A 23,400-nucleotide genomic window follows, 5' to 3' on the forward strand; every position below is an offset into this window, starting at 1 on the left:
CCGGCTTTCCGGAGGCAGTTCTGGATTACTTACTTCGATGTTGCCTTCCGCGATGCAGAAAACATCTCTAAGGCTTGAAAAATATCCACCTCAGTGGGGCGTTTTGAACGGAGATCAAGCAGCCGCTTGTCAATCAACCGCCGACGATACATACACCTCATGTTGTTGATACCTTGGTCGAGCGGCTGAACCAACGAAGTGCAATTTGATGGAAAAAATCGTAGTTCAACATATGTCAGCTCCAAGTCGTCGACGTGATGGGTGTCCACCAAGAGGCACACGCTACAGCGAAAGGACTTTCCGCTTACCACCACTCATGGCGGCGACACACGTGGGCATAGACACAGGAAACCAAAGCGACGTATCGAGCACGATGCAAGCAGCGTACGAACAACGCTGAGAAGGAGAGCAGCGGCCGCGCAAGCAACCAGATCGGGTTGGCAAATGCAGGCCAATGAGACACGGGCATGCAAGCTGATGACCACCGCCCCCTTCTCCGTTGGTAATAGAGCAAAAAACGTTTTGAGGTCCCTGCGGTAATCCGCATTGAGGGAATGCGAAAGCACTGACGCCTCCTCGTTTCTCTTTGCCCCTCTTTGCTTTACTCGTCACCTCTCTTTGCTTCACTTGTCCCTTCTCCTGATATTTACCCAATTAAGCACTGATGTAAATTCATCCAATTTCCCAATTAATTCGAACCCGGTTAATATGAACTGACAAACAGGTCCTGGCCCTGCCCTGTGTATTTCAATGGGAGAAAACTCCCGATAATTCGAACAAGTCAGCATCCACTACAGTTAATTCAAACTAGGAGCCACTGGCTGATGCCGCTCCTCGTAGATTGAAGTTAACCCATAGCGAGTAAAACAAGCTCTAAATTACTCCGGAAAAGAAAAAAAAAGCCGAGTGCACAAGGCTCACAGAGCCTGCGTTCCGGTGCATGCCGTAGCAGGTTTTCACTGCTGGAGCACTCGCCTGCGCCGCTCATGCTTCGGCGCGAGCTGTTCCAGGTTTTTGTTGTGCCGTGGTTGCTGGGTCGCGATCGGAGTAAACAACATAGTATGGCTGTTTGCGCGATGACGGCTTTTGTTGGTGCTGTGAGCGCGAGCTATGTCGACAGCAGCGTAGAGACGTTGGGGCCCTTGAGTGACGCCGATATAATTGAGGCTGCATGCTCCCAGCAGACATCGCAGGGCTCACGTGCGGTGAGAACAGCCGACAGTGATGAGCCCGACGGTGGCAATGAGACTGCGCCACCGCGAACTGCACATGAAGTAGCATCGGCGCTCGATGTTGGAGCATGCCACTTCTCTGTCAGTGAGAACTCTGACATGTGCAGCAGCTTTGGGCAAGCTGCAAATGATGCCGATGGAGTCTCGGCACAAGAAATGCAAGCAAATGCGTTTCGCCACTTACTTTAAATTTTGACAACCCTTCCCCGTAAATAAACATGTTTTGGAGCATAAATAGCGTCACTTATTTATTTATTTATCTGTAGGTACTGCAATCACCACACGGTGATTTTATCAGGGTGGTACAAGCATGATTTAAAACAATGGCATGTACAGAAAAAAATGCACTGAGCACTTGTTACACAATAGAAAGGCCAATAAGCATGCAAGGCACAGCTAGGTTCAAACAGAACAAATAAATAAAAAAGGTTAAATTATCACACATGCTTACAGCAAAGAAGCAAACTAACAAATAATACATGAAATAGCATTATTGAAAATTTGATAAAAACGCAGTGAAGGTTGGTGCAGAGACGACATTGTTTTTCAACTGATTCCAGTCAACTATTGTGCGGGGGAAGAATGAAAACTTGAAAGTGTTGTTACGCAAGGAAAACGGGGTAATAGTTAGATTTTGTCTTTGGAGAGTCGCGTATCCGGAAGAGAAAGATATGATATTAGTTATGTCAGTTTTATAGTGGCCATTAATTAATTGGTACAAGAACTTCAGTTGTGAGTAACTATTTCTTTGCGCCGAGGGAGAAAGATTCGCCCTCTTTAAAAGATCTGTAACAGAAGTTCTGGTGGATTTGTTATAAATGAAACGCGCGCAGCTCTTCTCTACCACAATACTACCACAATTAATTGTCTTACTTAATAAAGTTCCATCAATTGCCCATTTTGAGTTTTCAAACTTGGCGCCACGCTTTGTTTTCAAATTTGGCGCCACACGTTGACTCCGCCCACACTTCCGGTTTTTAAAATTTGGCACCACAGGTTGCCCTGGCTCCGCCCATTTTTACAGCTACTGTCCAATGAAATTTTTGTGTCCTTGTCAGCAAAAACCCCAGGAGTGGAAAAGTACCTGTCTCCCATCTTGGTGTCCAGGTGGACACCTGAACCTGCCATAAAGGAAGGGTTAAAGAAGCGACTAAGAGAAGAAAGGAAGAAAGAGGTGGGGTAGTGGAGGGCTCTGGAATAATTTCCACCACCTAGGGATCTTTAATGAGTCACCCCTGAGGTTATTTCCTTTCCTTAAATTTGTTTGGAACAGATGACTGTGTTCCTCCATGGCAATGCTGCAACATGCTGTTTGTCCTGCTCATAAAGGAGCGCTCATGCAGAAAAATAAAGAAAAGCGGAACAAAAATAAAATAAGAAGTCAATAAATAAAAAACCAAATAACAAAAACTTCAAAAAAAAAAAACAGCTCCATCTTTAACACAACAGACAGTGCCTTGCAGCCTTGTCAAGGAGCCCACCCAACCCCATCATCCCTTCTCCAGATGCCTCCCTTCTGGGACACCAAGCCCCTAGGACAATTTAAGGAAAGGAAATGACCCCTGTAGCACATATCTTGATGGGCACCCAGACCACACTACAAGGCACGGAAAATGAAATGAAAATTGGTTTTGAGGAAACGAAGTGACACCTGACACACATATCTCGGCAGACACCCAAACCACACCATAAGGGAAGGATGCACACAGTGCCAACAATTACAACTATACCTTCAAGTAAACATTAGGATGGCAGCTGTTTCCAAAGGGATTGACATTATTCATTCCATTCATTCGAAGCCCTCGTGTGCAGTGCAAACCCCATAATGTATGATAACAGCATCTGCAAACAATGCAAAGCAAGTTCCTTCTCCCCATGTGTGTTTCCCAGTAAAGATTAAGGTTGCATTTTCCTGTGGTTGTTGTAAGCAAAAAACGCCAGGCTATAAATTGAATGAAGACAGCAGTTTCGCTGTCCAGCTACCTTCACAGCGTGGATTGGAGCCACAATTATTTTTGCACATTTTTGGCTCTAATTAATTAACTAATCACTCTATCAACATAATTTTTTGTGCAGCATCCTCACATCATCCTCTTTTGATTACAACCACTCCTTTGGTTTGGCGCTACCTCTTCCAAGTTCCTCACAACTACTGTGGACACCTTTTGCAGACACAGATGACATAGCCCCATAAAGTTAAAAAAAGGAAAGGGACGGTGAGGCCCACTTGCAGGGAGCGTTGGTCGGGTAAATTTTTTTTAGGTCAAGAGACTTTGTTGTAATGAAACTGCAGCAATATACATGGCTTCCAATGAGGATTAGGTTAAGTATGCCTTGTAACTTCATTATACCAAGGTTTAACTGTATTTAGTTAATATTACTTGGCCAATACAGATTACTCACTAGTATCTGTTTTTTCCTTTGCTTAACTGATGAAGGTTACTTTGGACATCAATGTTTAGACCTGTCATTGTGCGCTGTGTGTCTAAGTCCTCAGCCACTCACTGCAATTCTTCAGCTGTTTACCAGAACAACACGGTTGGAGGCACTCCCTATTCACCTTACATCTACATAGTGACAGTGCTCTGAATGCCTCTCTCACGCAAGCAGTGAATAACAATGAGTAGATCGCATCTCTGCACATAAATATCAGACAGCCACCATTGCACTGACTGCGCAGAGTGCATTTCCAGCTCACCTCAAGCAGCGCTTTATCGTCGAGATTGAGCATTTCTTGGAAGCCGATGCCGTGTTCTTGAAGTAGCGGCAGCCACTGCTCCACTCCAGCAGCCGCCAGAACCAGTGCCACGTCACCAAAGGCATTCTGGAACTTTCTGTGGGGAAACAATGCTACACACATTCACCACAACATGCACTCGCGTTATGGTACAACTGCTCCTGCCCACATTTTCATGTTCTCGCAGACCACAATAAAATAAACAAAAACATGAAGAGTTCCAGACTGCACTGGGACAACTTAATACATTAACTATAAGCAGTAATGCTACTGGTACTAAAATTAAATTTTGAACAATTTCTGGAGCACTAAAATTTTCAACTTGCAGCACTTTGCAGCAATACAACACTGATTTGGAAGAACTCAGAAGCATGAATCTTTTAGTTTTCAAATCTCTTATGTTGGCAAACAATGCAGGAAAAGTTTCACTGTGATGCAAAGATGTTCTAGGCTACTAAGTTTGCTATTATTAGCAAAGAGTCGCAACTGACAGGTTTCCGCTTTTAAGTGCCTGAAAAGGAGACACCATTGCAAAACATGCCATGCAATGCTCAATTAAAGAACATATGCTGATGTATGGCTCTCCACTTTTCTTTACAAACCTTAAAAGGCTTTACTCAATCTAATCCACGTTAAACCCTTGCCAGTTCTTCATTTATGTCAGCCAGTTCTGCCACATTTTCTTGCACATGCCACATCCCTGTAAGCCAGGCCAGTCTTTGTGCTGGCTGAAGCACCATCCTTGACAAGACTGCCTGGAGTGCATACCAAGCGTGCACCAACTTCTTGTCTGATGTCACTAAAGCTCTGCTCGCTGAGTGCACATAACTGATTGTGTCGCTCACCATCCTCAAACTTATCCCAGGGGTTCTCAAACTGGGTTCCATGGGCTGCTTTTGTGGGTTCAGCGAGCACCCACACTGGCCTGTTCCCCCTTTCCGGTACACTTCTAGCTGATGTGTGCAAAGCAGACAAGAGTACCTGTTTTGATAAAACTTATTTCAGAGCATTAGCTCTGCCTCAGTTTCGTGCCATCAGCGTCTGTGCCACCCGCAGCACAGACCTTGGAAGCATGCCAAGACGCTGAGCGCCAGTAACGGCAGCACGCGCGTTCATGTTCTGATGGGAGTGACAGTGGCTCGTCCGGCTAAATTGGCAGTGTGCCAAGACACATAGCTGTGCCAGAGCACGCATGTTTGGCACACCGGCAAGATGGTGTGCAAGGGGCACAGCGCAGAAGGCGACGCGTGTTAAGTGCACTTGTGCGCATGGCAACTGAAAGTGTGGGCCGCTCCGCTGAGCTAGCCGAGCCCAGCAAAGACAATTCGATGGCAGAGGCAGCGCTGGGGTGAAGTTTTGCCGCCAGCGAGCCCATTTGGGCCGCAAAGGCAGTACCTGTCGAAATTAGGGGTGGTGGGGGTGGTGGGGGGGACGCTGACGCGGCGCTGATGCCAGAGCGGTGAGCGACAGATAGCCAATGAAAGCTGGACGAGGAGTCACGTGATTTTGTGCGCAGCCCAGCCAGAATGTGGGGGAAGAAGACTAGTTTTTCTGCTTGTAGTCTGCGATTTTGCCTCGCGGTTGAAGGTCTTAGCCCGAGCGAGAGATGGACTTTGAATAAAGAACTGATAGCTGAAAGCTAGAAAAATAAAAATAAATAAATGCCTATTTAGTTGCGTAAACTGCGCCCACACATAATTTGCTCACCCCAACTTTTTATCCGGATAAAAAAAAATGGCAGTGGCTTAACTTGGCTAACCCTGGAATTCAGCGAAAAGCAAGGATGCTTGCTAAGCGTGTGAGGCTCCTCCATGGCAGTTCCGCTACATGCTCTTGACAGCCGTTCTATATATACCCAAATGACCACGTGGCTATGACGTGGTATCACATGGTCTTACGACACCCACATCGGATGTCATTGCATGGCGGCTTCACACCACCCCATCGGATCAAAGGTCACCCAGTGTCAAATGTCAGAGGTAGAGTTTCTTTGTAGAGTTTCTTAGGACTTTTTCAGAAAATTTTCGCGTAATTTTCGCACCCCTTTTTGGAAGCCCTAATTTAAAGAGAAAAAAATGCGCAAATTCCAAGAGTACACATGGTACTTACAGAAGTGAATTAAACAGCAAGAAAAAGCACATATGGTCCATTCACAAGCAACACTGCCAACTGTGACGCTTGTGATGACCGATAGTGAGGGGGAGGGGGCATTACTTGGGGCAGTAAAGTTGAGAACCCCTGTAACACAACGTTTAATTGCACCCTCGCTGACATGCCATGATAGCAGATCCAGCGACAGCAGCACAAGAACAACCATTGCAGGCTGTACAGAGCCCTCTGTACAAGCCACTGTGGTGCTTGTACTAAACAGGCACTAGTCACCCCATAGCGCCAATTAAGTGCACATCCCGTCAGTTAAGCGCACATCCCACCTCGTGCATCGCGAGTCAATTTGCAGCACGTACTTGGCTTCTGTCTCCAAGGAGTGGTGTAAGTCAAGGGCCAGCCCAGTTTGAATTTGCCACCGCAGATGCCGACATGTTCGAATCATAGAGGGTTTTCCATCATTCTAATATACAGGGCTGTGCCAGGACCTCAGTTCGAATTAAATGGAAGTTTCAATTGTGTGTTGTGCTGGGTTTGGTGGTACATAAGCATCTGAGGCTATCATGTGCCAATCTCAAGGTATGGAGAAAAATTGTTTCCTTCGGAATTTTATAGAAATGAGAAAACCAACGGTGGTGAAAAGGCCCTAAAAAGTTAGTGCGTACTGGTACTTGGTAATAAGATAAGAGAAATTTTAGAAATGCCTAATAGTACAAGGTTTAAAGGAGGTTGGGCAGCCTCAAGGCTGGATCACATGCAAGCGATTCGGTAAATTGAACTAACAGTGGCGTGGCGCTGCGAAGCACTTTGCGAGCTTTCATTTTACACGTGTTGCCCCTGTGCATTTTCTACCACTGCAAAAACCAAAGTTGCTGGGAAAAGATATGCGCTTACAACCAGTTTTGGCGGTATGCAAACACCAAAAAGCGTAATATATAAGTATATAAACATTGTTTTGTCATTTATTCTCAAAATTAAATAAATGTAAATCTTCCATTTTAAGCATTCAACAGCACTTATTAGAATTTGTTTTTTAAAGTTTATACGTGTGACGTACAAACTCTGGTACTAATGGTCATGTGGCAATGCCGGGCCGTCATTGGTTCAGAAGTGGTGTTGCCGTGCTGCCGCCACGAAGAATTTACAACTTGGCCGAAGCTCACCGCTCCAGCCGCTGGAGCTGCCGCTGCTGCATGAGAGAGGGTGTATGTGCCGCGATGGCGAGATTCGCGAGCGTTTCGCTTGCATGTGAACCAGCCTTCAGTAACTATCCTTGAATGGGCAAGGATCTCGACGCTCCCAACAAGCCAAATAAAGACCTCAGCCTTCTCAGGAATGAGAAAGTGGCTGAGGTGTATCATAAAATTAAACAAAATACTGGGCCAGAATTCACAGTTTTTGAAGAAAACCTGCAAAAACAAAAGACATGTCAATGATTGCATTATTACTTAAGAGCTGCACTGGGTGAAAAGGGATGCACTCATCATAAAGCTGAGTAAAGTAGTTTTTCCTTAGTTTTTAGAGTGCTGCACATGAGAATAAAATGTGATTCAATAATGGCTGCATTTGGGCGAGTTGGTTTTCCATTCCATTCCATTGTGTTTTTGCGCTTTTACGTTCAGAATAAAATGTGATTTGCTGTGCAAGTTCTATTCCAAATTTTTCACAAATGGGTTTGTGTTGTTTCGTCAGCAGGAAGTTATGTGTAAGGTGTGTGTGTGTCCAATGCGTAGACGGCATAAAATACTTCAGCGAAACATTCTTGGTGTGTGCATGTCTTCCACTCTCCAATGATGGGTTTTACTAAGTGTAGCTTATCTACTCCATTTTCCCAATTAGCCTGCCATTGTTCTCTCAGCTTCCACTTTACGAACTTATGCAATCTTTGTAGGGCATGTGTATTTTCTTTGTTTCCTTCTTCAGAGCTTGTGCAGCACACAGGTCGGCTCTCTCGTTTTCATTTATTCCGACATGGCTCGAGACCCATCAGAATCTTATCGTGTGTCTTTGTGTTGTGGCTTTTTCTATGTTGTGAAAGAAGCTTTCAACTAAGCGTTCAGCTGCATTTCCAAGATGTAATGCTGTAAGTAAGCTAAGGGAATCAGTACAGATTATGCTGTTTCTGCTCTTCTGACTTACTATTTTGTCTACAGCTATGCAGGCAGCATAACAATCCACAGTAAGTATAGATGAACAATTTGGTAGCCTTACTATTATTTCATAGTCACTTTGTACAACAGCACTTCTGACTTAACTTTCAGTTTTTGAGCCCTCTGTATTAAATTCTGTGTAGTCGATATATTTTTCTTTTTAGAGCTATGTATCCTTGTAGTACGTGCTTATGCGGTGTTTGCGTTTTACGCTGTGTTGTGCTGCGTTTAATAGTGCATAAGCAACTAAGGCTATCATGCGCCAAGCTCAAGGTATAAGAAAATGTTTTCAGCAGATCTTTACAAATATGTGAAAAAAATGGCGACATAGAAAGCTTAAAAAGCTATTCCTTCTATCTATTATTGAGAGCAAGAACAAGATTTATAAATGGCTAACATTAAATGTTTCAAAGAAGGTCGGGTAACCTCACCAGCCGTCCTTGGCTGGGCAAGGAAGTGGAGGCCCCCAACCAATCAAATAAAAACCTCAGCCCTTTTCTCAGGAATGAGAGAGTGGCTGAGGTGCATCAGGCAAAGCTATGGAGCAAGACTATACAGGAGGTGAAACTCTCGTCGGCGCGATGCAGGCGACCAGATAAAGTCACAATTGTATGCGCCGATGGGGGCGCATGCAGTAGCAGCGCCTCGTAGAAGCAGCAGGAAAAAAATTAATAAAAAAGCAGCGCCCGGGCAGGCGGCTCCGGCGCGCGCTTAAAGCAGACGACAAGCAGACGAAACTGGTGTTTGCTTCAACGGGCACGCTGTTACGTTGTATTTCAGTAGTTTCATTCCAGGCCGCCAGCAAGATAGTGGCGCCGCGGGCTTGTGACCTCTTCTGGTCGCCGCAGATGGCGGAGTTTCACCCTCGTTATAGTCTTCCTCCGTGGGCGAAGCACCAGGTCATATTTTACACCTTTTTAAGAACACCAGCTTCTGTTAAAAATATGAAAATGCAGGACATGTCCACAATTGCATTATCACCAAAGAGCAATGCTGGGTGAAAAGGGACGCATTGGTTATAAAACAGAGAGAACCACTTTTTCCGTAGCTTTTCCACATTCGATCATGAAATTAAAATGTGACTGACTAAGTTCATCTCCACATGTACAAACTGGTTTGTCTTTTTTCGTTAGCAGAAAGTTGAGTGTGATGTGTATGAGGCCTATATGGAGATGGCAGATAATGACTTCCTTGAAACGTTTCTGGTGCACACATGACTGCCATTTACCTAGAACTGCTTTTCTTAAGCGTACCTTGTTATTTACTTCATTGTTCCAAGCGGACTGCCATTTTTTCCTTGCATTACAATGTAGTAATTTCATGCAATCTCTATAGGGCATATGTACATTTTTAATTTGCTGGCCACAAGCTTGAGCAGCACACAAATCTGCTCTTTTGTTGCCTTTTGTGCCGACATGACTTGGTACCCAGCAGAGTCATATGTTTTGTCCTTGAGCTATGGCTGTTGATGTCGCGTATGAGGTCGCCAAGCAGCGGAGGTATTGCATTTCCAGAATGAAGGGCTGTAAGCACACTTAGCGAGTCTGTGTAAATAATACTGTTGGCAAGGTTCTCATTAACTATTTTTTCTATGGCTGCACAGATGGCATAGTATTCAGTAGTGAAGATGGATGCACACTGCAGAAGCCTTACTATTTTATTCCAATTTCCTTGTACCATTGCGCTTCCAACGTAAGCATCTGTTTTTGAACCATTTGTATAATAAGCTGTGAAAGTACTGTATTTTTCCTTGAGTGCCCCAGTAGAAAGACCCAAGCCTAAAGTATGTACTGGATCCAGTCGTTTAAGGTACGATGGTCTAGCCGATCCATAAACTACACAACCATAGTCTAAGGTAGAGCGTACTGCAGAGCGATAGATTTGTAACAGACATCAGAGTCCCAGTGTTTTCGTGACAGTATATTTAGTATATTCAGAGATTTAGAAGCTTTCTTTTTTAGGGAGTTTATGTGTGGCAGGAATGCAAGTTTTTTATCAAAAGTTATTCCCAAAAATTTGTGCGCAACTTTTACTGGTAATGTGACTTCATTCAGATAAAAGGTGGGGTCAGTGTGGAGTCCTCTTTTCAGCGAGAACAGAACAGCTACTGACTTTTGCGTGGAAAACTTGAAACCATTTTTATTTGCCCATGTTGTTAGTTTGTTTACTGTCAGTTGTATTTGTCTCTCGCATGTTGCTACGTTTGAGGATGTGCAGGCTATTTGAAGATCATCCATGTAGACTGAATACATGATGGATTTGGGGATTATTTTAGCTATGGAATTCATTTTTATGATTAAAAGGGTTGTGCTTAATATACACCCCTGAGGTACCCCATTTTCCTGAATGAATTTTCTCGAGAGCGTTGAGCCTAGGCGTACGTGAAAAGAATGGTTGGAAAGAAACTCACTGAGGCAGTTCAACATCCTACCCCGCAGATACCTAGGTCGCCTAGATCGTGGAGGATCCCAAACCTCCAAGTTGTATCATATGCTTTCTCCATATCAAAGAAGATGGCAAGACAGTCCTGTTTGTGTATAAAAGCTTCCCTAATTGTGTTTTCGAGACGAGCTAGATGGTCAGTTGTTGAGCATGCCCTTTTAAAACCGCATTGACGGATGTTGAAAAGTTCGTGGATTCAAGGACAAATGTTACACTTATGTTTAGGAAACTTTCAAATGATTTGGCAAGGCACCTTGTAAGTGCTATTGGCCTATAGCTTTCAGGGGAAGTTGGTTTTCAAGGTTTCAGGAATGGCACTTTGAAAGCTCTTTTCCACTCCTTAGGTATTTTTCCTTCTATGAATATTTTGTTAAAGAAATTCAAGAATGCCTCTACGGCAGGCTGGGGAAGATGAGCAAGCATTTCACAGCATATCTGGTCGGCTCCTGGAGCAGTTTTTTTGCCCGCAGAAAGAATGCTATTGATTTCCTGCAGAGTAATTAAATTGTTGTATTCTTGGTTCGCACTTCCACTCGTGGGAAGTCTTTGTTTTTCGGCTATATTTCTGTATTTTAGGAATGACTGCATATACTAGTGAGACAAACTGGAAACTGCAGCAAAGTGTTGCCCCATAATGTCTGCCTGTTCCTTTATGCCTGTTTGTGTGCCAGGTGTTGTCAAAAAAGGAATTGTGAACGGTGAGAAGGTGCCATTTAATTTTCGAACCTGCTTCCACATCTTTTTTTAAGTCATTTGACTGTTTATAGAAGAAACATAACTTTGCCATGAGGTTTTTGTCTGCATTGCGACGGACGTACCGAGTTTTGGCTCTTGCCTTTTTAAAATGTACGAGGTTCTCTTGTGTTGGGTACCTATGAAATTTACCCCAAGCTCTGTTTCGTAGTTTTCTTGCTTCCCTGCAGTCTTTTGTCCACCCCACTTTGTAGTTTTGTCGCACCACTCCTGAAGACTGTGGAATAGCTAAATGTCCGGCAGTTATAATACAATTCATGAACTTTTCATTTATTTGATCAATGCTCAGGTTTTCTAAAACAATTTTTTCCAATGTGGCTTCGGTTCTAAAAAGTTGCCAGTCTGTTAAATGAAGCTTCCAACGTCGCAGCTTTGTTGAGATGATTTCCGGCGGGGATGTTATACCGCTGTCACAAGGCATTCCCCTAAGGCCTTTCCAGTAAAGGCACCTCTCTTTACCAAAGGAGCGAAAGCTTAAAGGAGCAGCGACGCTGCTACACGGTGCAGCCCAAAGGTGAAACAGTCGTTGAGGCTTAGCATCCGCTGTTGTGCTCAAGCCGGCAGAAGTGAATGTTTTAAAATTAATGTGGGGAATTCTGTTCGTTCGTTGAGCTCAGGCAGTTTTTTTAATTCTAATTGCTTTCTTAAAAGGACTGCAACAGCTGTGCTCATCATCAGCAGCAGCAGGTTTTGTATATCACCTTGGCCACCAGGGGCACTCGGTATTGCTGCTACACTTTTACTGTCTTAAAATATAAACACCCATACAAAAATACAGGCACACCTTTCGCATTTTTAAAGATGTTTTCAAACATTTTTTGCTGTATTTACTGGTTATTGCTTTTACTTTTTGACGCTGGATAGCACTGCAATTGCAGGTTCTCGAAGGCTGCTCCTTTCGGCTCCAAAGGTCTCTGACGAGCGCCTTCGCCTCCAAGGCCCTTAGCGGCAAAGGCGCAACATTAGTGCCGTGTAGCTGCACTCCTTACGCCTTTGGATATAAGGACCTGATTCTCAAAGGCCTTTGCAGTGCCCGTGTGACAGGGGTATAAAACTCGTTAATGTAGGTAGGTGATCACTGTCATATAGGTTGTCAATGACATCACATCTAAAATCATTAAAAACACAACGTGAACTTTAAGACAAATCTATACAGCTCATTTTCCCCGAGGTTGGGGAGCAGTATGCGGCCTTCTCCGTATTTAAAAGACATATTATTTATGAGGATAAAATCTTCCGATAGTTTGGCCCCTAGTGTCGCAGCGTTCGCTTCCCCAAAAAGGTGAGTGAGCATTAAAATCACCAGCTACCAGATATGGCTATGGAATTTCATCGATCAGCTCTTCTAGCTCACAGACTGTTAGTGGTAAACGTGGAAGAAGATATACAGAACAGATTGTTAGTGTTTTGTAGCTGACGATGCTGACGGCATCCGCCTCAAGTTTTGTTCGATTTCTTGAGCAGGGGCGCCGCTTCGGATGACAATTGCAACGTCTCCAGAGAGTCTATCTCCCTGCTCATGATCGCGCCAGAAAATTTTATAATGTCTCAGGATATTTACCTGTTGTGAATTGAGATTGCTTTCCTGAGGACATAAAGCTGTGGGCAACATTGACCCTAAAATATGTGTTACGTCACTGTAGTTCCACAGCAATCCTCTACAGTTCCACTCAACTAAAATTGGCAATGGTTTAGCTCTGGTTAAACCTGGAGTGACGCGATACCTACAGCTGGCCGAGTGGAACTTGCTCAGTTGAATTGCAAAGTCAGTCTTTCGCCGCTGCGTTTCACTGGGCATTCCTTCATCTTCATCCCACTTGACATGGCGCATGTGCACAGCTGTTTAAGCTCGATTTCGCCGGCGCGCTGCCACGCCGTGGCTGCACCGCCACGGTCACGTGCCACCGTCATGCTGAAAGCTCGAAATGCTACCGTAATGTAGCTATAGCTACAAAAGCCACATTTATGTTTTTGGGAGGGAATGAAAGGGGATTTACTTATGCGGTAGGCCCATTATGAGGGCTTTGTCTTTTTTTCGCTCAACAGAGCTGTTCCGCCACTGAAAAGTGGGCGGATTGGGAGTTACATCTGTCACCTCGCCAGAGGTGCTGGAGGACCGCGGAGAAGCCGCGGTTGTGTTAGTTACAGGCCTCCCCCAACGGGCGGAAGTCCTGCACGATGCCGACCCATGGACTGGCACTCCCTGCTTTGGCAATGGCAGGGGAGCTTTCGCTGACCCTGCCTGGGGCGTGGATGGCGCTGCCATAGGCTCTGTGGAAGTGGCCTCGGCAGGTGCCGGAGTGCTGTGTGGTGCTATGCCCCTGCACACCACATCAGCAAAGTTTGGTTTCGCTGTGAAGGAGAATGTGTTGGTGAGTGCAAATCGCCTCCTCACTTCATTAAATGAAGCTTTTTCTTTGGTCTTTATGGTTATTATCTCTTTTTCTTTCTTCCAGGACGGACACGCCCTTGAGCATGCAGCATGGTCTCCTTCACAGTTTGCACAGCACGGGGCTGCATCACATTCATCAGAATGGTGATACCTCGAAGCACAGTTTGTGCAAGTTTTGCGACCGCGGAAACTCTGTGAGCCGTAGCCGAACCTTTTACAATTGAAACATCTGTGAGGGCTGGGTATGTATGGTCTTACATTAACTTTCAAATATCCCACTTCGATTGTATCAGGCAATGAGCTGCTGTTGAATGTGAGGATCAAGTGTTTTGTGTCTATTTCCTTACTGTCCTTCCGGATCTTGATTCAGTGGACATCTATCACGTCTTGGTCGCTGAGCCCTTTGAGCATTTCTTTTTCTTTGATGTGTACAAAATCAGTTTTGGATATTACGCCTCGGAAAGTGTTCAGCGATGAATGGGAAGTCATGGAGACACGGATTTCCCCTATGGATGCTAGGTTTGAGAGCTTAGATACGCTGCATGTTGTCACGCAGTTCAAGAAATAAATCGCCACACCATTTCTGATACCGTATACCCAATGCCCAAGGTTTCTGTCAAGCACTTCGATACAAGGAAGGGGGATAGTATTCTTGCTTGCTAATCTTCTACTTTACTATGGATAACATGATATTTAGGGACAGTTATTTATTTTCTGAAAAAGTTTTCTGCCTTGTTCCGCCCTCTTTTCAGAGAGCGATCAGATTTGGAAAGTGGGGGAGCCATAAAAAAATTAAGTTTTTCGGACATAGTGCCAGCCGCCCATTACGAAGCCCAACTAGGGGATGGGACAAGAACTTGCACGCAAGTCCTGCCCACGCCAGCTGTACACCCCCAACTATAACCAAATATGACAACTCAGGGTGGTTGGCCACACAAGGTCAACACTCGCCGCCAGGACAAAAAGGAAAAAAACCAAGAAGTGAGTAGGAGAGTTGTGAGAAAGGGGTAGGAAAGTGAAAGAGGGTAAGATAGGAAAAGGCGACTGCCAATTTCCCCCAGTCAGGTCAGGCCAGAGGTGCTGTTTGCAGGAAGCTGGGGCCAAGTGGTGTGTTTCCTCTGCTGAGGGGCATTAAAGGTCCAAACGCTCGGCATTGGCTCAACCACCAGGATCTTTTTTCCGCGGACACGGCGATGCCATGCACGGCTAAGCACGGGTACTCAGGTCCGTGGTTACGCACTGCTCACCATCATCCCCCTGCGGGGATGTCTCTGCAGATGCTCAGGAACCTGTGGTGTTGCAACTCACCAACGTCTGCACGAAGCAGACGCCCCTGCGAGGTGTTGGCGTCTGACAATAGTGTGTTAATGTGCAGTCGCTCACAGAAGGCAGGCTGTACCAGGGTCGCAACAGATCATTCATGTCTGCGGCAATATTTGGTAGGGCAGCCAGCATTCCTAATTCTCGGCATATATCATCGAAGTGGAGTAGTAAAGGCCAAAAGGATTGGGGTTTATTGTTAAACAGTGTTTCTGAAGTGCACTTGGTAACTATGGGCCAACAGAGGCGTTTCAATAAGGGCCTTATTTTCAGAACGTATGTACACGTAAGCATACTTCTGTCTGCGAGAAGGAAAGTCCACTTGTTTCTGCATGAAGACTGCTCACTGGTGATGATCTGCATGCGCTAGAAGAAATATGCAGCCCTCGGTTTTGTACTGGATCCAGTCGTCCAAGGTACAATGGCCTTGCTGACCAATACACTATGCATCCACAGCCTAAGGTAGAGCATACTACAGAGCTACAGGTTTTTAGGAGACATGTCCTATTGGACCCCCAGTGTTTTTGTGACAGGAATTAGGAGGCTTTCTTTTTGAGAGTGTTTATGTGACGTAGGAATGTGTTTTTGTCAAATGTAAGGCCTAGAAATTTGTGTTCACTTTTTACAGGTAATTTTGCTTTGTTTAGGTGTAAGATGCGGTCATTTTGTAGGCCTCTTTTGAGTGAGAATGAACCTATTCCTTTCTGCTCATGTCACTAGTTTGTTTATTGTCAAGTGTACTTGTCTCTCGCATGTTGATATGTTGGAAGATGTGCAGGCTATCTGGACATAGTCAACATAGACTGAATAATCATAGATTTTGGGATTATTTTGCAAATGGAATTCATTTTTACAACAAAAAGTGTTGTGCTAATAAATATGCCCCTGAGGTACCCCATTCTCCTGAAAGAAGTTTCTCAAAAAGGTTGAAGCCTAGACGTATATGAAATGATCGATTGGACAGAAACTCGTTCAAACAGTTCAGCATCCTTCAGCAGATGCCTAGGTCCCCTTGGTTGCGGAGGATCCCAAACTTCCAGGCTGTATCACATGCTTTCTCCATATCGAAAAAGACAGCAAGACAGTGCTGTCTATGTATGAAAGCCTCTCGGACAGTATTTTCAAGGCGAACTAGATGGTCCATTATCAAACTTGCCTTTTTAAAACCGCATTGATGAATGTCGAGAAGTTTATCGGACAAAGGTCCACTTAATATTAAGAACACTTTCAGACGATTTCAAAAAATGGCTGATAAGGGCTATTGGTCTATAGCTACTAGGGGAGGTTGACGGCTTTCCCAGTTTCAGGAATGGTATCATAATGGCTTTTTTCTATTCCTAAGGTATTTTGCCTTCTATGAATATCTTGTTGGAATGCATCAATGGCGCAGGAGGCAGAGCACCTGCCTTTCATGCAAGAGGAACAGGGTTTGAATCCACGTGCTGCGCAATTCACCACCGGGTTTGTAAAAAAAGAAAAAAACAACTTTGCGAGTTAACGGAATTGCATAACCACGCCTGGGGTGCAGCCTGATCTCTGTGACCAGAACCGACAATGCACTCCCTCACCGGAGTAGAATTTGGCCACCCTCATGTAGTCCTTGGCACAACCTTCTATGAACAAACCAATTAACCCTCGGCTCTCAGTACCCAGCGGCTGCGGAGCAACTGACCAAGGAGGCAGTCAGACCTGTGATACAGTGGAGGGTGCTAAGAATCTCTGGCTCCGGACAGGCTGCCATTGCAAACTGAACCTGGCAACGTTTAACGCCAGAACCTTATCCAGTGAGGCTAGCCTAGCCGTGCTGTTCGAGGAACTAGCGGGTATTAGATGGAATGTCATAGGGCTTAGGTTAGGAGGACAGATGAGGCATATACAGTAGTAACAGTAATAAGGGGCGGGCACGTACTGCGCCATCGTTGATTAGCGGACAGGCAAGAACTAGGTGTGGAATTCCTTGAGGATATAGCTGGCAACATAGAGTTCTATAGTATTAACGAGAGGGCGGCAGCTATTGTAATTAGGCTTAATAATAGGTACAAGCTGAAGGTGGTGAAGGCCAACATGTCTACATCCAGCCATGATGGCCAGATCAATGAAAGCTTCTATGAAGACGTGGAATTTGCAATGAACAAAGTAAAATCACAGTACACTGCACTAATGGGCGACTTCAATGCGAAGGTGGGAAAGAAGCAGGCCGGAGACCAGGAAGTAGGCAATTATGGCACGGGCTCTAGGAATAGCAGGGGGAAGTTATTAGTGCTTGCAGATAGAAATAATCTATAGGTCATGAATACCTTCTTCTACAAACGAGAGATCAGGAAGTGGACATGGAAAAGCCCCAATAGGGAGACTAAAAATGAAATACGCTCGCCCTGGCATCGTGCAGGATGTGGAGGTCCTCGGAAAAATACGTTGTAGCGAACACAGAATGGTAAGGTCTCGAGACCTTACCAAAGTAGCCGAAGAGTTCTACACAGACCTGTACAGTAGTCAATGTAATCAGAACGTTAATGATACAGGCAATAGTGAACAGCAATGGAACATCCCAGCAGTAACGAAAGAGGAAGTAGAAAAAGCCTTAGGAGCAATGCAGAGGATCAGGTAACAGCAGATTTGTTGAAGGACGGAGGAGAGATTTTGCTAGAACTAGCCACCCTGTATACGCAATGCCTTATGACCTCGACCATACCAGAAGCTTGGGAGAACGTTAACATTGTCTTAATTCATAAGAAAGGAGATGTCAAGGACTTGAAAAATTACAGACCTATCAGCTCACTGTCCATTGCCAACAAGTGAGAACTCATTAATTCGCACCTCGTTAATTCGAACTGACCGTTACAGTCCGGCCACACAGCATAGGCGGCAGCTATCGGTAGACCAACTCGTTGCATTTACTAAGTTAATTGCTAATACAGTCAGGACAACCGTAGACTTCAATCAAACAAATGATCAGGCAGGCTTTTGCAAAGGATACTCTACAACAGACCACAGTCAGGTGACAGGAAAATGCACAAAATATAGCCAACCTCTACAATAGCCTTCATAGTTTAAGAGTAAGCATCTGACACAGTTGAAACGTTACCAGTCGTGCAGGCATTGCAGAATTAGGGTGTAGAAAAGCCTAATGAGAAAATAGTAGAAGATATCTATAATGACTGCTCAGTTGCCATAGTTCTCCCTAAAGTCAGCAGGAAAATTCCAATAAGGAAAGGCGTCAGGCAAGGAGACATGATCTCACCAGTGCTATTTACTGCCTGTTTAAAGGAGGTATTCTAAGCCCTGGACTGGAACAGTTGGGGATGAGAGTGAAAATGGTGAAGGCCTACATGTCTGCATCTAGCCATGACGGCCAGATCAATGAAAGCTTCTATGAAGACGTGGAATTTGCAATGAACAAAGTAAAATCACAGTACACTGCACTAATGGGTGACTTCAATGCGAAGGTTGGAAAGAAACAGGCCGGAGACCAGGCAGTAGATAGAGAATACCTAAGTAATCTGTGATTCGCTGATGACATTGCCTTGCCAGGTCACTCAGGAGAACTGCAAAGCATGATCAATGAGTTAGACAGGCAAAGCAAAACAGTGGGTCTAAAGATAAACATGCAGAAAACCAAAGTAATCCTCAAAAGTCTCACAAGGAAACAGCAATTCACAATTGCTACTGAGGTGCTGGAAGAGGTAAGGGAATGTGTCCACTTAGGGCAGGCAGTGACCGCTTTTTCGAATCACGAGAGAGAAATAACTAGCAGAATAAGAATCTGGTGGAGCGCATATGGCAGGTTCTCTCAGATCATGAATGGCAGTTTAACAATATCCCTCAAGAGGAAAGTATACAACAGCTGTATCTTACCAGTACTCACCCGAGGCAGTAACGTGGAGGCTAATGAAAAGGGGTCAGCTTAAGTTTAGGACAAAGCAGCGAGGTATGGAAAGAAAAATGATAGGTGTAACATTAAGAGACTGGAAGCAGGCAGAGTGGTTGAGGGAACAAATGCGCGTTAACGACATCCTAGTCGAAATCAAGAGGAAGAAATGGGTTTGGGCAGAACATGTAATGTGAAGGCAAGATAACCGCTGGTCCTTAAGGCTAACGGAGTGGATTCCAAGAGGAGGCAAGCATAGCAGGGGGTGGCGGAAAGTTAGGTGCGTGGATGAGATCAAGTTTGCAGGTATACGATGGCCACAGCTGGCAGAAAACAGGGTTTACTGGAATGATATGGGAGAGGCATTTGCAATGCAATGGGCACAGTCATGCTGATGATGATGAATATCTTGTTGAAGAAATTAAAAAGTGCTTCTACGGCAGGCCGGGAAAGATGGGCCAGCATTTCAGTGTATTTGGTCAGGTCCTGAAGCTTGTTTTATTGCCGGCAGACAGCACAGTATTGATTTCTTGGAGAGTAATTAGCCTACTGTATTTTTCACTTGCACCTCCACTTGTGGGGAGTCTTTGTTTTTAGGCTATGCATTTTATAAATGACTGGGTCTAGTGTGAAGAACTTGAAATTGCGGCAAAGTGCTCAGCCAATATGTCTGCCTGTTCCCCTGTACTTGTTCGTTGATCAGGCATTGTCAAAAGAGGAACTGTGAAAGGTGAGTAGCTGCCATTTAGTTTTTGAGACTTACCCCCACATTTTTTTTTTTTTTTTACGTGGTTCAGCTGTTTGTAGAAGGCACATAAGCTTTCCATAACGTTCTCGTGAGTTGGGTATCTGTGAAAGACTCCCCAGGCTTTATTTTGTTGTTTTTTACCTCCTTACATTTCCACACTTTGCGGTTCTGGCTATACACTTGTGGATTTTGGAACTGATAGGCGTGTGTGGCCGTAAGAATGCATGTTTGAACATTTCATTTATTGTCTATGCTAAGATTTTCTAAAACAAAATTCTCTAAACAATGTCCAGGCAGCTGTGTACCTTCCTACGAGTGGTCTAAGACTGCTTGCTTCGTTTTCCTTGGCAGATCCGTGTCACCGAGGCAAGGAATCACTGAGCTAGCCTTTCTTGGTCGCACCTCTGTAACCAGAACGGCATACTGACACGTGCATGATCCCACGCGCACAAGTTGCATTACACGAATGCACAAGAGCCTAGCAGAGATTGAATATCACCATAAGACTAACAATGGAAGGGCTTCCTTCTGAGCCGACTGCAGCCGCTCTTCTCCGCGTGAAATTCGATAAAGAAGTGCATTGGCGTGAGCACGAAGGGCAGCTAGCGCGTGACACATGGAGATGGGTGCCCTTTTCCAATGCCTGACTTGGGGTGGAAGAGGACACGCGGTGCGTATGCCTAGCAGGTGTCATGGAGTCACCGCCTAAAATAGCTGCACAACGAAGCAATTGCAGTTCCCAGATAAGTTGGCACCACATGTAGGTTGGCTGCCCCAATTTCCAATGACCATATTTGCAGAAATTCAACACAGTTTTAATAAATGTGACAAAATTTCAATCCATTCTTTCATTTTTTTTTTTTACGTCGTGGCTTTGGGCGCTCTTAAAATACAGTTGAACCTCGATATAGCAAAGTAGTACTTGTTGGAAAAAAAAATTCGTTATATCACGAACTTCATTGCACCGAGGTTTATGTTTTTTCAGTGGTGCAAACGAAATAGCGCATTTCTAAAATCTCCCCGTTCTGCTTTACTTTGCCACACGCGTTCGTGAAGATATTACAAGCGATTTTAGAGGAAACAGCAAGCAAAACGAGCAGCGAGAGTAGTCCTGTAAAGACTCATTACCCTGAAAATTGCATATCAAAGTATCCGTTTAGTTGAAATTTTCTGCGAAGCCGAGCCGCTCCCCACGGCACCACGCATCTATTTTACCCTACACCTCGAAGTATTTTTCTCAGCAAACTGCGGATATCTCAAAATCTTGACAGATTGCTAGAGATAAATGCTGCCACTGAAGAAGTATCGCAAGCTTCACGTAATGCTGCAGCGACTGCCACGAAACGGGCGCACTAAATTCGAAACTAATCGGTGCTGCAGAAGCCCGTTAAAGGCGTCAAGCAACCCTGCCAACCGTCAGATCATGCATGGAGGAAGGAAAGCTCAAGAGAGGCCCTCACTGTCTGAGCTGCATGCCAAGAAGTGAGCTGGAAGTCACGCGCTTTCGCAAGGACTACTGGGAACCTTTGGCCGCTGGCGCAGCCAATAGTAACGCTGGGCGCACCGGCGTCGTCTGCTGCATTACTTGTTGCACATGCACATGTTTGGTTTATGGTTTATGGGGGGTTTAATGTCCCAAAGCGGCTCAGGCTATGAGAGAAGCCGTAGTGAAGGGCTCCGGAAATTTCAACCACCTGGGTTCTTTAACATGCACTGACATCGCACAGTACACGGGCATCTAGAATTTCGCCTGCATCGAAATTCGACCACCGTGGCCGGGATCGAACCCGCGTCTTTTTTGCCAGCAGCCGAGCGCCGTAACCACTCAGCCACCGCGGCAGCTGCACATGCACAAGTGCGCTGAGATGGTGGCCAAGTAGGAGAGGTGCAAGGGGGGAGCCGGCTTCAAAACATGCGACGTAACTGCCCCTCCTGAGTTCTTTCCTTCCTCCACATGAGATCATGCATCAGATCGTCTCGCGGGCTGATGGGAATGGGACGTGCAAGCAGGAGGTCCCCACAAAATAGCGCAGCCGGTTTGGCTTGCTTTGTGTGCCGTGTCATAGACAGTAGGGAGTTGCAGAATAGGGGGCCCCAAGAGCTTTGGGGTGTCGAAGTGCGCATGCACAGAGCGCAAGGCCCGCCTGGAGTCTTGGGTTAACGTTAGTGGCGAACGAAATAGCGTGCGCCCCAAAGCTGCTTTATGTTTGGTCAACATGGCGGCACCCGTCGAAGCGGAGCCTCTCGCTTCATCACCGATTCTTTGTTGCCGCTATGCTGTACCCCACGTTCACGGCAAACTATCGGCGCACGAAGCTTTCGCTTTACGTCAACTTGCCTGAACCACAAAATTTTACCGATAAAACAGGCCAGATTTTCAGACTGCTTCTGTGTATGCACAGCTGCTAGGCTTAGCGAATATGCGTCGTCTGACACTGGAAGGTGCAGGAAGTTTAAACTACTAGTCTCTACCAACAGGTTCGCGATTTCGGTTCAAAAACAGGTGACAAAGAATTGGCAATTCGGTAACGCACTTTTCTTATTTACGCTGTAATTTTTATTCGCGCAGATGTAAACAGCACTGAAGATCAACAATGCCTATTTTGACGTCCATATGCCCGGGCGTCGTAGTGGGGATTTTTTATCTACTCTCCACGTTTATTACGAGCATACAATTTTTTTACTTTACAGAGCGGTGAAATTTGCCCAAATTTTGCTTTTTGTGCTCACAACAACTTAGTTGTATCGAAACTCATATGCGAAAGTACTTTATTAAATCGAGAGAAAAAATACATGCATTTCAATGGAAGCAAGAAAGTTAACCGAAAAAATTTGTTGCATTGCAAACTTCGTTAAATAGAGGTTCGTTATATCGAGGTTCAACAGTATCTGATTTCAAAAATGTTTATTGTAACATTCAGCCTTGCTTTGTTGCTGAAGTACTCAAAATATTCGATTCGAAATTACTTGAAGAAAATTACTAATCGTTTCCTTCGAACTAAAAATCACTATTCAAACATGCCTAGGTTTAACATCCCAAAGCAACTCAGGCTATGAGGAACACCATAGTGGAGGGCCCCACATAATTTTGTCCTTTAACGCGCACTGATATTGCACAGCCCACAGGCCCCAAGCATTTCGCCAGGATCGAACGCGCATCTTCAGGGTCAGCAGTCGAGCATCACAACCTGAGCAAACAGCATTCAAAATTAGACCTATTTGGCTTCAGGGACAATTTTTACATTGAGCAGAAGTGTATTACCTGGAAGGCTGGCTTACGAACCATGGCTCCCTCATGTCAAGGTCAGACGTGCTCCGGTCACCACTCTGCTTGAGCTGTTCCGCCTCAAACCGGCACAAGATCTGCGAAAGCTGCAGTAAAAGAAGGTCACTGTGAGAACAACAAACCAAGTGCACCCATGCATTCAGTTACGAAATTCTGCCAATGTCTTTTCATACCCCAGTTGTGTTTTAATTTTCCACAATGACTTGACCTGGCAGAACATGATCTTGCAATAAGAGCCTAGTGCCCTGCCTGGCCTTTCTTAAAATGCATCTGCGCCATTCTACTGCAATCACATTTAGAACAGAACCATTCCCATCTGGAGCGGTTTGAATCTTTATCTGATTCTGGCAAGGCCTCCTTGAACCA

The 23,400-nt window shown here is 45.0% G+C and overlaps 1 protein-coding gene across 2 annotated transcripts in view; it reads right to left on the reverse strand.

Annotated features, from left to right (window-relative positions):
• The window catches only part of LOC144098243 (ankyrin repeat, SAM and basic leucine zipper domain-containing protein 1-like), a 122,591-nt gene that overhangs the window by 28,938 nt on the left and 70,253 nt on the right, over positions 1 to 23,400 (reverse strand). For both annotated transcript variants that reach the window (XM_077630734.1, XM_077630735.1), the window contains 2 exons: positions 23,011 to 23,120; positions 3,931 to 4,066 (listed from right to left, as the gene is read on the reverse strand). In XM_077630734.1, coding sequence (XP_077486860.1) covers positions 3,931 to 4,066; positions 23,011 to 23,120 — 246 coding nt within the window. The remainder of the gene's footprint in view (positions 1 to 3,930; positions 4,067 to 23,010; positions 23,121 to 23,400) is intronic.

This window comes from Amblyomma americanum, chromosome 7, assembly GCF_052857255.1.
Source record: "Amblyomma americanum isolate KBUSLIRL-KWMA chromosome 7, ASM5285725v1, whole genome shotgun sequence".
Lineage (NCBI taxonomy): Eukaryota > Metazoa > Arthropoda > Arachnida > Ixodida > Ixodidae > Amblyomma > Amblyomma americanum.